General features: G+C 54.2%; 1 protein-coding gene across 1 annotated transcript; it reads left to right on the top strand.

Moving 5' to 3' along the window:
- Nucleotides 1-4,754: 4,754 nt before the first annotated feature.
- On the top strand, nucleotides 4,755-5,729 carry FAM43B (family with sequence similarity 43 member B; the record flags this gene model as incomplete). The annotated part of the gene is made up of 1 exon (XM_080802886.1): nucleotides 4,755-5,729. One exon carries the CDS (start codon nucleotides 4,755-4,757, stop codon nucleotides 5,727-5,729), a length of 975 nt encoding a protein of 324 aa, XP_080659012.1.
- Nucleotides 5,730-16,043: the final 10,314 nt, after the last annotated feature.

The raw sequence follows: 16,043 nt of genomic DNA, 5'->3' as shown, positions 1-16,043 counted from the left end.
CAGCAATGTCCCCAATAGCCAAACTATGGAAAGAACCTAGATGTCCATCAACAGATGAATGGATAAAGAACATACACAGTGGAATACTATACAGCCATCAAAAGAAATGAACTCTTGCATTTGCGTCGATGTGGATGGAACTAGAGGGTATTATGCTGAGCGAAATAAGTCAATCAGAGAAAGACAATTATCATATGATCTCCCTGATATGAGGAAGTTGAGAGGCAACGTGGGGGGCTTTGGAGGGTAGGAAAGGATTAAATGAAACAAGATGGGATCAGGAGGGAGACAAACCATAACAGACTCTTAATCTCACAAAACAAACTGAGGGTTGCTGGAGGGAGGGGGGGAGGTAGAGGGTTGGTTGGGTTATGGACATTGGGGAAGGTATGTGCTATGGTGAGTGCTGTTAAGTGTGTAAACCTGGCGATTCACAGACCTGTACCCCTGGGGCTAATAATACATTATATGTTAATAAAAAAAAAAAAGAAAGAAAGAAATTTATCTTGGACTGTCAGGGGAAAAAAAAAAGGCTATAGGCTTATTTCTTTCCAGATTTAAAAAAAAATCTCTCTTATGGAAAAAAAAAAAAAGAATGGTTAAGATGGGGGTGGGTGTGCCTGGGTGGCTTAGTGGGTTAAGTGTCCGACTCTTGAGTTCAGCTCAGGTCATGATCTCAGGGTGGTGAGATCAAGCCCTGCGTCTGGCCCCACACTCAGCGTGAAGCCTGTTTAGAGATTCCTTCTACCCCTTCACCCACATGCTCTCTTTTAAATAAAAAAAATCTTAAAAAAGAAAAAAAAAAGAATGGTTAAGATGGTACATTTTAAAATGTGTATTTTACCACAATTAAAAACTAAAAAAAAAAAAATTTAAGCAACTAAAATTACTATTCTTTGAGACATGAACAAGAATGGGATGCTCTAAAAAAGAACAAAAAATTGCTCTTTTAGAAATGAAAAGTTATGGGGCGCCTGGGTGACTCAGAGGGTTAAAGCCTCTGCCTTGAGCTCAGGTCATGGTCTCAGGGTCCTGGGATCAGCACCACATTGGGCCCCCTGCTCAGCGGGGAGCCTGCTTTCCCCTCTCTCTCTGCTTGCCTCTCTGCCTGCTTGTGATCTCTCTCTCTGTGTCAAATAAATAAAGAAAATCTTTGAAGTGAAAAGTTATGAGAAAGATATAAAAAAAAAATCTAATGGAAAGGTTGAAAGATAAAGTTGAGGTAATGTCCCAGGAAACAGAACAAATATTTTTTAAAATGGAAAATTGGAAAGAACATTGTGAAAAATGAGAAGATCGGGTCCAACGTATGACTAAACTACATCTGCAAAGAAAAAACAAAAACAGAAAACAGAATGGAGGGTATTAACACAAAGAAATGTCCCTCAAATTGATTTCCAGATTAAAAGAGAATGATTTCCAGACTAAAAGACTCACCAAGTGCCCAGAGTCAACACACATTGCTATGAAACCTACACCTCTGGGAGACCATTAAAACTTTCAGAGAGAGGGAAACCTGGGTGGCTCAATGGGTTAAGCCTCTGCCTTCAGCTTGGGTTGTGATCTCAGGGTGCTGGGCTCGAGTCCCCCACTGGGCTCCCTGCTTGGTGGGAAGACTGCTTCTCCCTCTCCCACTCCCCCTACTTGTGTCCCCTCTCTCGTTGTCTCTCTCTGTGTCAAATAAATACATAAAATCTTTTTTAAAAAATAAAATGAAATAAAAATAAAAAAATAATGCAAGTATCAAAAAATGAAAATAAAAATAACACAAGTATCAATATGATAGAAATAAAAATGAGTGGAAGAAGGACCCCCCCCAAAAAAAATCCAACTGCACACTAGTCCATAAAACAATGATGGCTGATGCAAAGGAGCTCGTACCAAGGACCGGAGCGAGGGGAATCTGAATAAAAAGAACAGCGGAGCTCTGGATGCAGCTGAGCCCTCTAAGGGACCAAACCTGGCGGAAGTGCAGGTCTGAGACTAAGCCTGAGGGTGTAAGGAGGAGCCCTGGAAGTGAGGCTTGGGTGGGGGGAGGGCGCGAGGGGGGGCTGGAGAGGTGGGTATCCCTGCCAGTGAGGCCAAGTGAGTTGTGAACAAGGCAACAAATGAGCTCACAATGTCAATTGCAGCTTTGAGGTCCAGGGGACCTCACATAACAGCAGACTACTGCACACTGATCTCCCACAGCCCTGGGGGCCCTCCAGAGGGGATGTCCCAAAGGCAGTGGGAACAGAAGCCACGGCAGCTTAGAGAGGCAGTGAAGGCCCTCCCCAGGCTGTACACCTACCTGTAGCTCCTTGATCTCCTCTCCTCTGGGAGCAGGAGGCTCAGGGACCAGATAAAAGGCGTGCAATCCTGGGGACCTACTTACACGAAAAAATGGTGGTTTATCTGAAATGCAGATTTAAGTCTGTGCCTTGCATCTTGTATGTGAACCTAGTAACCTCAGAGGCCTGGATGTATCTTCGTTTTGTACGTCAATACTTCCCTGCTGGGGCCACTCCCACCAAGGCAGGGGGACACAAGGCACCCTCACCCGGAGCTTCTAGGCAGGAGACCCCGAAGCAAGAAACAGCAGGATTTCTCCATGAGCTACCCCTCTGGTCAAAACCACCTCAAGCTTTTTCCATTAAGGGAGTTGGTTGAATTAATGTCTCCTCTGGCCCAAAAGGCAAATCTAGCCCCATGAAAAGCACTCAAAACACTCATTGTGCTTCTCAGAGCCTGTTCTCTTTTGGGGAAAGGAGGCCACATCTTCAGGGCAGGAACAGCGGGAGGCGTCCACATCCTTGAATGATTGTTGATCACAAGCACGTATTACTTTTATAATCACTAAAAAGCAATAGACATTTCCATATTGAAAATAAAATGAGGCCATGGTAAACCAGATCATCTGTGAAGGCCCCTCCAAGGCTAAGAGTCTGCAATTCTAAGTAATTGTCTGTTCGTTATTTGCATGTAATTTTAGAAACATTCAGTGATACAGCCTAGTTGTGGGTTTTTGTTTGTTTGTTTTGGGGGGGTGGGAAATTTTGGGGGGGAGCTCTGATTCCCCCAAGTAGTGAGTGATTCCACTCACTACTGGTGCCTGCTGACCCTGAATGTTGAACAATCTTCCCTCACTCCCAGCATTCACTTGGCTTGCCTGGCGGGGCCGAAGCCTCTGAGGGGTTCTTGACCTAGAAGACTCCCCAGATGACCTGTTCTGAAGCCAAGGAAGGAGCCTGGATGTGTAAGAGCCCCAAAGTCGTGAGACTCCTCGGCCCCATTGAAGCAGACCTGGGATCCTCCAGAACCTATGGCTTAACAAATCCTGGGAGGGAGAGATGCATCCCCCCACCCAGGGACGACTGTCTCCTAGTACTCCAGTCCCCTCCCCAGTTAAAGCCCCCACGGATGGGTCGCAGGGGAGAACAGAAGACACTCATCTATATGCAGCACTTGTGGACTCCTAGGAGGATGAGGGCCTGCTTCTGGGTCCCCCAAACCTGAGTAGAGCACTAGTCCCACCTCCTACTGGCCCTTTGACCTTGGGCAAGTCACTTAACTGCTCCGAGGATTAAATGAGATAATGACTGCCAAACCCCGGGGCTTCCGGGAGCAGGATCCGAGTTCACAAACAGGAGTTTTATCTATTTAATCCTCAGAGCGCCCAGAGGCAGCCCTTCGGCCAGAAGGAGCTTTTCAGCTGCAATTCCCACAGACCCAGGACTGCTCCGGAACGTTCCCCCACCCTCAAAAAGTACCCCCGAGCTTCCGGCCAGGCGAGGGGCTCTACCAGGCGCTGGAGCAGTGACTGCTCTCCCAGCTCAGGCGCAGCAGCCTGGCCCATGACCTTGGAAGAACCGATGAGAAAGCTTCACCAAGCGACAGTACTTTTCCACTACAGGGCTCGGCCACCTCAGCGGGCTTTCTGCTGTGCAGACGAGGCAAAGTGCGCCAGGCCAGCCCCATCAGGAACCCACCCAAAAGCACTCAGAGATGGGGGTAGGGATACGCGGTGACGGACAGGCAGCAGGAAGCCTGGAGAGAGGATGTGGATCCCGAATGCGCCAAGGGGAGCATGGAGACCACCAGGGAGGTCAGAGAAATGTGCATTTAGCAAAGCCCTCCCGTACATTTCAAAAGATTCCTACTCCTTAACCGCCCCTCCTTCCCCACTCCTCCAGCAAGAACGATTAAACCCGTTCCACCGCGCCTGTGCCGGGTCCGGGGCGAAGAGCAGCGCGAGCCGGCGCGGGGGAGGAGAGAGAGGAGGGCGAGGGGAGGGGACAAGAGAGCTAGCGGTCCCGCCCGGTGATGTAGGCAGCCCGGGGAGGTGGAGCCGCGACGCCTGAAGGAGTCCCCACCGCAATCGCGCTCTTGGTTTACCCCTCCGAGCGGCCAGCCGCCAGCCCCAGCTCCTGCGACCTCCCTGCCGCCGCAATTTGAGCGCCAGGGACAGCGGATTCCCCTGTTTGGGCCTGGGGGGGCGCCTCCACCACGCCCAGCCCCCTCCCCTCTTCGCTTCCCGGACGGCTGGAGCTACTCCCGGGGGAGGCTGTTCCCGGACGCTCGGCCGCCGCCCGGGCATCTCGGCTGCCAGCCCGGCCGGGCACCGGGCATCTCCGGACACCGACTGGCCCCGGCGCCACCCAGCTGCTGGCGACCCCGGGGCCGCGGGCTTCTGCTCGCCCTCCCCTCCCCCGGCCGCCGGGCAGGACGCCCGTGAGCTCCCGGTGCCCCCTGCCCCTTTGGCCACCGCCGCCGCGATGCTGCCCTGGAGACGCAACAAATTCGTGCTGGTGGAGGACGAGGCCAAGTGCAAGGCGAAGAGCCTGAGTCCGGGACTCGCCTACACGTCGCTCCTCTCCAGCTTCCTGCGCTCCTGCCCGGACCTGCTGCCCGACTGGCCGCTGGAGCGCCTGGGCCGCGTGTTCCGCAGCCGGCGCCAGAAAGTGGAGCTCAACAAGGAGGACCCGACCTACACCGTGTGGTACCTGGGCAACGCCGTCACCCTGCACGCCAAGGGCGACGGCTGCACCGACGACGCCGTGGGCAAGATCTGGGCGCGCTGCGGGCCGGGCGGGGGCACCAAGATGAAGCTGACGCTGGGGCCGCACGGCATCCGCATGCAGCCGTGCGAGCGCGGCGCCTCGGGAGGCTCGGGGGGCTCGGGGGGCCGCCGGCCGGCGCACGCCTACCTGCTGCCGCGCATCACCTACTGCACCGCCGACGGGCGCCACCCGCGCGTCTTCGCCTGGGTCTACCGCCACCAGGCGCGCCACAAGGCCGTGGTGCTGCGCTGCCACGCCGTGCTGCTGGCGCGGGCGCACAAGGCGCGCGCCCTGGCCCGCCTGCTCCGCCAGACCGCGCTGGCGGCCTTCAGCGACTTCAAGCGCCTGCAGCGCCAGAGCGACGCGCGCCACGTGCGCCAGCAGCACCTCCGCGCGGGGGGCGCCGCCGCCTCGGTGCCCCGCGCCCCGCTGCGTTGGCTGCTCAACGCCAAGTGCGCCTACCGGCCGCCGCCCGCCGAGCGCGGCCGTGGGGCGCCGCGCCTCAGCAGCATCCAGGAGGAGGACGAGGAGGAGGACGCAGACGCGGAGGAGCGCGAGCGGCCCGAGGTGCTCAGCCTGGCCCAGGAGCTGAGGACGTGCAGCCTGCGGGGCGCCCCGGCGCAGCCCCCGCCCGCGCAGCCCCGCCGCTGGAAGGCCGGGCCCAGGGAGCGGGCGGGCCAGGCGCGCTGAGAGCGTGGGGGGCAGGACTTGCGGCCCCAGCCCCGGCCAGCCTGACTTCCAGCCTCCAACCCTGGCCGTGCCTGCTTCGGCTCCCCTCTGGTGCCCTGCCGCCCCCGCCCCCCGCCCTTGCCTCCCTCGTGGTCTCTGTTGTTGTCTACCCCGCGTCTCATCCTGGCTCAGGGTGACGCCTGATATGCCCTTGATTATTGGGGGACAGAGGGGAGGAGAGCAACAGAAGTATTCGATGTTCACCTTTCCCCCACATCCGGAGTTTCTGACTGCCTTCCATCGTGGAATTGTCCATAAGCTTTACAACAGGTCTTTGTCCATAGACCACCCTCTCGCTCCCAAAACAACCTCTCCAAAGAAGGGGGAAGAAGTTTCCAGAAAACCAGGCGGGTGGCCTCGGACCGTTGGCCAGGGGGAAGAGGTGGTCCTCCTCTTGGCCAGTCAAGCCTTCCTCGCTAGGACGGGACCAGTTCTGGGCAGGCATTCTCATAGAGGACGAATAGTGGCCCCAGAGACCTGAGACCAGGTGCAAAGTGGGAAGGGAGTCCGCTGCCATACACACAGGCCCTATTCCTGGCCTCCCTGGAGGACTTCTGGACTTCACTGCTCTGCCTCTGGAGAAGACTGGGATGGTCCTACCAACCCGAACAACAGGTTAGACCAGGTAACAGCCTTCTGCCCGAGGCAGCTGCCCAAGATTGTGCCCTGGTACCTGGCACCCCCAGAAGACTCCACCCCCCCATCTCCACAGACAGATGTGTGGGGTTCCCCACTAGGTGCCTCCAAGTGGGACCAAGATGGGGTCTCCAAAGGAGGTAAGGAGAACCTCTGGCAGGTGCTTGAGGACACTGACTACCCAGAAAGTGGACACAGAAGGGATGTCCCCCTCCCCCCACCCCCAGTGGAGACTGGTCAGAGCAGGAGGGTCCTGACAGCAGGTGGGTTCTCATAGCCAGCTGAGGAAGGGGAGTGTGTTCACCCAGCAGAGGGAGAAGGTCCCTGCTCGGGTGTGTCTCAAGAAGGCCACAAAAAGCCCAAAGATCTATGTGTCACCAAATGATCATTGTTAATAAAGTGGACCTGCTTTTTCATCCTTGTCTCCACTCTGGTGTTTTGTTTGATGCCAGGCTTGCTGGGGACAAAAATACTATCAGAACTCTAAGGGACAGGACAAGCCCCTAGGAAGGGGCTCCCTTTAGCATCTGGAGCCAAGTGGCAGGATGGGCGGGGAGGGGCTGCCGCCAGGAAGCTGTTCCCTTAATGTCAGGGAAGGAGACGGTAGCAGGTGTGACATCACCTGTGCCAAGCCTTGGAGGAGCGTGTGCTGTCTGTCTCGGCCTCCCAGAATGTCTGTCTGCCTGGGCACTCAGAGGCGAGTGTCTCTGGGATGTTCGGCAGGGAGAGGGCACGGGGCTGGGGACTTCTCATCAGCCCCACCTCTTTGAGAAGATTCCCGTGTATGTCAAAGCCTGTGGTCTGAGCACGGTGTCTCCCCAGGGATGAGGAGGGGGGCGGGTCATAAAGGAGATGGGGTGGGTAGCACATTTTTCTTTCCGAGGAGCTAGAGAAATCTGCCCAGACCTTTGTGACGGTGAGTGTTGAGCTTGGATATCTTCTTTATTCCTGTACTGAACTGGGCACCGATCCCAGACTTCTCCGGAGCCCAGACGAGTAGCCTCTGCAGTGGCTGGCCGTCAGGACAGTTCTGTTTCCTGGAGCTGCAGGAACAGAGGGTAATGCTGCCACTTCACCGGGCAGAGCCCAGGCAGGGGCAGGGCTCCTCGAAGGGGGAGGCTGGAGATGACTCTATGTGTCGGGGAAGAGGAACGACAGGGACCCACCAGCCAGGAATGCCCTGCATGTTCATGGCTCCCCTCTTACGCGTCGCCAGCGGTTCTGTTGGTGTTCCTCCCCATTTGCAAAAGGAGAAGAGGACCCAGGAAGATGTCAGACCAGAGAGGCCAGAATGTGCTGCGGCCAAGGCAGCTGCTGGTGTGTGAGGCAACCTCACCAGGAAACAAGGTCGCAAGTGCACCATCTTTAATCAGACTCATGGGGGTAACGCCGACCCGATGCCTGTCTCGGGACAGGCACTGAGCTGGACACTGAGGGTCCAGGAGTCCCTCCCCTTGGGCTCTTACAGTCTTAGGTGAGATGCACATGATTAAAAGAGCAGAATTGCTGCATAATAATGCACAGGCACGTTCTCAGCCTCAGCTCCTACTCCACTTTCCTCTGGGAGCCTCCCAAAACACACACACACGTGCGCACGCATACACACACACACACACACACACACCCCTCCTCCCTCCTTCCCATTCTACTCTCTACGCCTGGGATTAGAAGACCAGGGCGAGGGGGCTCTGCCTCCTTACCAGCTGTGTGACATGGGGCAACTCACTCAGCCTCTCTGAGCCTCCACTGGATTAACAGTAAAAAAAAAAAAAAAAAAAAAAAAAAAAAGGATAATATCGACCTCACAGGCTAATTGTAAGAATGAAATAGAATCCTACCCCAAAACACTTTGGTAAACAATAAAACACCCAGCACATACGGAGAACAGCTGCTTTACCCAGAGGGCCCTTCTCTTTATTTATTTTTTTTTAAAGATTTTATTTATTTATTTGACAGACAGAGATCACAAGTAGGCAGAGAGGCAGGCAGAGAGAGAAAGGAGGAAGCGGGCCCCCTGCTGAGCAGAGAGGCCGATGCTCGATCCCAGGACCCTGAGATCATGACCTGAGCCAAAGGCAGAGGCTTTAACCCACTGAGCCACCCAGGCGCCCAGCCCTTCTCTTTAGATTAGGACTTCAGTTTGCCTGCCCAGCACCCACTGCACCCCCACAGCAGTGGTTACAAGTTGTCTTTCTGGCCACATCTCCACCTTCAATGACATAAGCCACAGCGTAGCATAAACTGCTACCAGGTTATAGAAGGGGATCTCTGGGAGCATCATTCCCATCCAGAGAAGGGGTCCACTCCCACCTCCATCTCTGCACTGACCTTGGCTCTCTCCCTGATCTTCGGTACAAAATGGAGAGGAGCCCTGACCCCCTGGTCAAGCTGTCTGGTGCCCCTGCGTGCTCTCTCCCGGCCGCTACAGGTTCCCCATCTGTAAAACGAAAATTGGGTGGGCTGGACCAGTGATTTTCAAATCATGTTCCTCTGATTCCCCAGGGGTGCCCATGATGCTGCTATCGGGAGTGATAGGCATATGGGATGGGAAGGCCCCCCAACCTGCTTTAACTGAAGCCGCTTATCTGTTGTTTTCTCTTTGGGGTTTCTGTGATTCCCTTTGAATAAGGGGACCCTCCCGATTTTCCTTTTTTAAGTTCAAATCACTGGGTGACCTGCTCTGTCAGCTCCCCTTCCAGCCCCGAGGCTGCACTCATCTGAGGTCCGTTGGGCTGACGGGGTCTAAGAAATAGCACTGGCATATGTCTTCCCAGGACCTCTTGGGCCTCATTTCCCACTCTCCTGCTCCCCCTCCACAGCAGCTGAGCTGTGACAAATGTGGCTTGTGCCACAGCCCACAGATCCCAGCATCAAGTCGCTGACCCACCCTTAATGCCATCGTGACTCTGTGGCTCATCTTCCAGACCGGGTCCTCTTCCCAGTTCCCCAGACCGGGCCATGTGCTCCCCCACCTCGAGGCTTGTGCCTGTTCTCACTACCGGGAATGTCCTCTTTGGCTACACATTTTCAAATCCTACCCTCTCTTCAAGGCCCAGCTCAAATGCCACCTCTTCCAAGCTTTCCCTAATGCACATCCCTCTTCCCCTCCTGCCAGATCCAGGGGTGAGCTCTCCTTTCAAGCTCGCGCAGGACATGGTCCTCCTCATGTGACCCCCTAGGATTGCCCTTTTCCTGTGTGTCTCTCATAGAGATCTATTTCACTTCCCCGCTCCCTTCGGTACGTTGACCACAGTGGGGCAAGGGCCGGTGCTTGATACGTATTTGTTGAATGAGTGAGTGAGTGAGCCAGATGAAAGAGCCATCACAGGGTAGGAAACCAAGTGGGTGGAGAAGCGTCCCTTCTGCCAAGCTTCTGCCTGGAGATGCTGAAGGAGAGCTATATCCTCAGACGCCCTATTCAGATGGATGGCTATTCTTGGGGAGAAAATCAGCAAGCTGACATGAGGTCACTGGGGGAAACAGAAGCCACCGTCCCTGGGATCTGCTCTGTGCTCCAAAGCCTCAGGACTAGGCTTTCTCGCTCTGCAGACTAGACCAGCGCCCAGCACAGGGCTGACGCAGGACAGAGCAGCTCCTCGTGGTGACCCTCCACGCTTGCTGGCTGGGCAGCCGGAGGACCGCGCAGACGGCTGCACTCTCCAACACACAGGTAGTCGAACCCGGATTTGGGCGTCAGACACATCTGAATGCCAGCCCCAGAGCTGCGCTTTGGACGGCTGTATCACTTTGGGCAGATTTCCGAAGGTTTCTGGAGCCTTGGTTTTCCATCTGCAAAAACAGCGATAGATGAGTCTAGGTCTTATATGGGTGTTGGGAGGGTGAAAGAAGGAGCTGCCTTTGGGTAATTTATTTAGCCCCGTGCCCGCCAAACTCAGTAAGCAGTAGCTGCTGCCTTCTGTTTATTATTACCATTCTAGCTGACGCTGCTCACTGACAGCACTGGGATGACATCAGGTGCCTGGTCACATGATGCCTGCTCCCCACCCCAGGGTGGCTCTCCGCCTAAAGTCCCATCATCTCTAAATCATGGGAGGAGATTCAACTACCGCGTGTCTCATTTTTGTCTCTAGTTGTTCCAACCGACATAAGCCCAGTCCTCTTAACTCTAGAGTAGACCTAGTATCTTGTGTCTTTTTTTGTACATCCTTTTCTTTTTGCAAAAGCATGCCGAGCAAAGCGCACCTAGGTGAATGAATGAATGAATGAATGAATGAATGAATGAATGAATGAATGAATAAATGAATGGGTGAATAGTGAGTTAAGATTAGCAGCTGCAGGCAGCAGTGCTGACACGGATCCTTCCCAGCCAAGGTCTTCAGAGAGCTGGGAGGTCATTCCTTTGTGAGTGATGGCTCCGCTTCTCCCTGCCGCCCCCCACCGCCCAACCCTGTTTGTCCTTGGCTCCAGGCTATGGAGACGAGGAGGATGCTGCTGGCTTAGGGACCAGGAGTTCCCCAGGAGAGCATAGCAGGAACGGATTAAGGGGGCTGACGTGCAGATGTCATGAGTCTCGGAGCCAGAACGGTCCTCTCTCTCCTTCTGCTCCACTGCCTGCCTGTCCAGGAGCCCATACGGGTTTGCTGACTGATCCAGAATAACTGACTTTCATCATCCTCAACTTCTGAGGGGACAGGAAGCTGGGCAATCAAGACACTAAAGAGGAAGCTGGCAGTCAAACCACCATAAGGCAGACCTCAGCTCAGAAGAGCGGGCTAGTACTGCTGCGTGCTGGGACATCTTGGCAAAGAGAGAAAGGAGCTGGGTGGTACTGGAAAACAGGCAGATCTTGGTTTTGCCTGCCCAGCATTGCCCCCCTTTATGGTGGAGTCTGCTTCCTCTTCCTCCTGGGAACACAACTAAATTCTCCCATTCTCCTCCTGTGCTGAGGTGTGGTCATGTGACTGAATTCTAGCCAACACAAGTCATGACTGTCACCTGGGAGGGGGCTGGACCACAAAACATAAGCTTTGCTTTATTCTCCTGCCTGCCTGCCGGGTGTCATCACCCAGGGTGTCCTTGGCAGCCATGTGTTGAAGATGACAGCGCCTCCATCAGCCTGGGCCCCTGAATGACCGCAGGAAGTGGACCCCCACCCCTGCCGCCAAGGGGAGTTAGAAATAACATTTTCTTGTTAGCCCCAAACATGTCAGGGCTGTTGCAGCACATAGCTTACCTTCTTGTGACCCACTGCCCCGGTGCTCCCGGTGAAACCACCATCCCCCACTCTCAGTTCCTGGCGTTCTTTCCAGGGGAGCCGGCCTCGCTCACTTGGGCTCCAGCGGAGGTCATGTGTTCGGGGCCTGATCAACCACAATAGTCCGTCTCCTCAGCTCCAGAGATTGGTTCTGGGATGGGCAGGAGCAATCAGAGACAGAAGAACTTCATTCTGGGGCTGTAGGTGAAACTTGGGGAAAGAGAGACTCTCTTTCTGCCAGGGTTCCTGAGAGGTGGGGATATATCCGGTGTTGCCGGCAACCATCTTGCCACCATGAGGATGGAGAGCCTGAGAGACCAGCACTGTGAAAAGCAGAGGGGGACACAGAGAGAGCAAGACCAAGCCCCATGGCATTGCTTGAGCCCCTGGATCCCACCACCCCTCCCCAGTTCTACTTTCGGTGTTTGCAGTTCCTAAAGCCAACAAGTTGTACTTTTTGCTTAGGCCAGTGTGAGTTGGGCTCTGCGTCTCTTGAGTCAGAGAGAACCCTGGCCCTGCCATCACTGTTCTCATTGGGTCCCCCATGCTGGAAAAGGGGGATCCTTGAAAGGCTTCAGGGTCTGTCACAGGTCAGGTCTTGTTATGGGACATCCAGCTAGTTCACGAGATCCCTAAGTCCCCAGGCCCCTTCCCTCTCTGGGGGCCACCCGGTCTTCCACCCTGGCTTCCCTTTACACCCCTTCCCCCTCTCCTCTCTCTGGTGTGGCTTCCTTCCCTGTTCATGTGCCTCCGTGCCTTTGCCCAGGACATGGCTCTGACCCCAGCTCCACGTCTGGTTACACTTCAGTATAACCAAAGTCTCTGGCCTTCTTTCAAGTGCCACAGCATGAGGCAGGCAGGTGCAACTCAGCCTCTGGATGGTCCCCCAGCTCTCGAATCCACCCTCCCCCACTTAGCTCCAACTGGGGAGTGGGCTCACCAAATGGAAATCTCTTAGGGGACCTTCCATGGGGAGACTTGCTTCCGACAGTGGAGCCGAGGCTGAGCAGGCTGATCTGGAAAGCAAAAGCCTAGAACTGCCTTCTAACTGCTCCGAATGTCCACTTTCTCGGTCACGTAGAGGCGACGCTCCCAGCCGCTCCTGCCTCGGAGGGTTATTCTAAGCGGCCGTCCAAATGGGATGGAAGGCCCAAGAGCTGTGAAAAGCATCAGCTTCCATAAAAGAGCCTGGGGCCTGGGTGCATCCTTATTGGCTCCAAGCCAAGAAAGCTGGGGCGAGGCAGCTCTGCAACACTCAGGCTGAAGGCTCCCATTTGGAGGAAGGAGCCCACAGCAAAGGAAATGAGCACAGAGCCCAGGGAGGGAGGTTTAAAATAGACATCTGCAGGGATTTCCCGCAGGGGAGAGCCACATGGCCAGGAAACAGCTTGTGGAGCTCCCAAGATAAGCTCCCCACCTCCGCGTGTGCACAGACACCACCCCCCAGGGTGGACTTGGGGGAAGGGTGGTGCACCCCTGTCTGCACACAGAGGGGACCCCCGAACACCCTCGCAACCGGAGCTGCCCCTGGAGTTCTAAAGCAGGAATGGGGAAGAGCGTAAGCCCACCTGTGCTCTCCTCCTCACGGGCCCTGGGCATCTCCAGTGCACTCCAGCCACTAAAGACAGCCTCAGATCTCATCCATCGAGTGTGGAGACAGGGAGGGGAGAGGGACTTTCCAGTAAGATCAAAGAGGACACTTACCGCTTACTCAGTCTCCAAGGGACAGGAGACTTGCATCATACCAACCCCTCTGCCAAATGCCACTGAGACACAGGTGCAGATGGCAAGATGGACTCTGGGAAGTCTCCCGCTAGCCTTAGGGGAAGCACACTGGCGGATGACTTCCAAGTCTAAGTATTGCCCACGGAGCCGTGCATGTTGTCAGTGGCAGGAGATGTCTGCAAGGATGTGTCCCCCAGCGGTCTGACTCCTTAGAGATGAATTAAATTATTTTTCTAAGATTATAAAAAGGAACACTTTATTTTGAAGCTAGCAAAATGACAAAGATTTAAGAAAAAATTAATACTCTCTCCCAACCCCTCTCTATTCCTTGATTCCCGTGCCCTCAGCATGCACACACTGCTAGATAACTAATGGTACAGACTGGGGGTTCCTCTCTCCCACTGTTTTCCTTACTTGTGAACGTAAATAAACCCACATACACACATATAGCAGTTTTGCCATTTGGTTGCACAAAAATGGAGTCATTCTCAAACCCACTCTGCAAGGAGTTTTATTCTCACTTACTTCATGCACCCCCCCACCCCACCCAGTTCCCTGGACCCGAGTCTGACTCCTTCTCTTTCAACAGAAGCACAGTGTAGTCCACATCTTCTGTTAGTGTGTGTTCAGGTGGTCTCTTGTTTTTAAAAGCACTTAATGAACGCCTGCCAAATGCAGATCTCCAGACCACGTCTCCAGGAACTGGACCATGAGTTCTAAGAGCCCTTTCAGCTGAGACATCCCAGCACCATGGAGCAGGAGGAAGGAAGCTCTTCCCAGCTGTGAGGTCTGGGAAGAAGGAGTGTGCTAGGAAGAAGAGGTGTGCTGAGCATATCCACATGTGGGCTGAAAATAAATAGAGTCAAGAAGAATTGACAAGAACTCCTGGTGCCGGGATAGCTCAGCGGGAAGGGCCCCTAGAACTTGTGGTCCAATTCCCCGATTTCCAGAGGAGAAGGGGGATTTGTCCAAGGTCCCTCCTGGACCCCCAGCTGGAATCCTGGCCTCCCTGTGGGTTTCCCAGCAGGCAAAGGAGATACTGACCATCTCTCTAGGGTTTCCTGTGCTCCAGGGATTGGGCTGCCGACCAGGAATCCATAACCTGCCTCCACTCAACTTTCTTTAGGTCAATGCCGAGTGCCTCCCGCATGCCAGGCACTGTCCTAGGTGCTGAGGAGACAGTGAACAAAATACACAAAGATCTTCCTGCCCACATCCTAGTGAGGAGCGGCCAACAATCAATAAGAATCATAATAAATGAATAAGTTCTGAGAAAGGTGATGGATATATGCGAAAGAAAAGAAAAAGTAGAGTGGCACGAGGAGAGTAGGTACCTCTTCCCTCCCCTGGTCCCTTGAGATGGAAGAGTCCAAGGTTATCAAATTTCTGGGCTAGCAATGGCCATGGTGGCAGAGACTGGTTAGTTAGATGGTCACCAAACCTTCTTCTTCCAGAACCATAGCTACACATTTCCTAGCCTGGCATGCTGCCAGGTGTGCCCATGTGACCGAGTTCTAGCCAATAACATGTGAGCTCTCTTTTGTGGCCCACAAAAACCTGCCCTGAACACAGCCTTGTTTTTCCACTCCCCATCTGCCAGCTGCATGGAGAGGACACCAGGGGAAGGGGGTGCAAGTAGGGAGCACGGCCCCGGGAGGAAGGGGTCTGGCTCCCTGAAAATGGGGAAAGGGCAGAGTCCCTGAAGAGACTCAACTCCCTCATCAGACTTTGCATGAGGGAAAAGAGGGTTCATCATGGGGCTTGAAGACGAGGGAGGTGGTCTGCAAACAATTTCAGGCAGAAAAGAGATGCCAGGGGCTTTTAGATCTGTTTGAAAGACTTCTCAAAGTCTTCCTTTCTCACTGTCCCCCTCCTGTCCTACTCCACAACCCCCACTCATCCATCCATATTCTTATTCATTCAACTAATACTTATTGAGCTCCTACTATATTCCAGGCACTGTTTGAGGCACGGGGGATATGGCAGAGAACAAAGCAGTTGAAAATACCAGCCCCCAAGGGGTTTCCATTCTCTCCAATCTACCAATCATCAGACCATAAACCAAATAAGAAGAAAAGAGAACGCTATTACTGGACCCATTTTACAGACGAGCAGCCTGAGGAGCAGAGGTTAAGTGACTTAAGCGGCTATGATTTTGGCTGCTTGTTATAAAAGCACAGCTGGGAGCCTGGGAAAGACAAGCCTGCCATCTTGTCATTTCACAAGGTGGGGACTTAATTCCTTTACAAGACAGTGGAGCACCTGAGCCACGGAAGCCAAGAGCTTGGGTTCACGCTGCCTCTCAGCAGGCGAGGGGCCTACAGCATGTTTCTTACCCTTTCCGACCCTCAGTCTCCCCACTCGTAAAGCACAGGTAATAACATCCTAACCTCTGCTGCAGATCGCTCCATAATAGCCTCTCATGAATTCTCCCTCCCCGTACCCACTCCCTCCTGTGGCCCCTTCTCACGTTGACTCTGAACTTGGCCACGTGACTTTGTTTGGTAATGGGACTTCCACAGACTCGACGACTCATGCGAAGGGGTGAAAACTGCAGGATGGGGCTTGGCTGTCTTGGGACTCTGTCGCCCCATGGAAGAAACCCAGGCTGGCCTACAGGAGGCAAGTGGCCCCGTCCGCAATCGGTGCCCTCCCCCAGACATACGCAGGAGCCCATCTTCAACCATGTAGCCCCAATT

The sequence above is a fragment of the Martes martes genome, assembly GCF_963455335.1.
Source record: "Martes martes genome assembly, chromosome: 4".
Taxonomy (NCBI): Eukaryota; Metazoa; Chordata; class Mammalia; order Carnivora; family Mustelidae; genus Martes; species Martes martes.
This window is presented reverse-complemented; position numbering and strand designations above follow the sequence as displayed.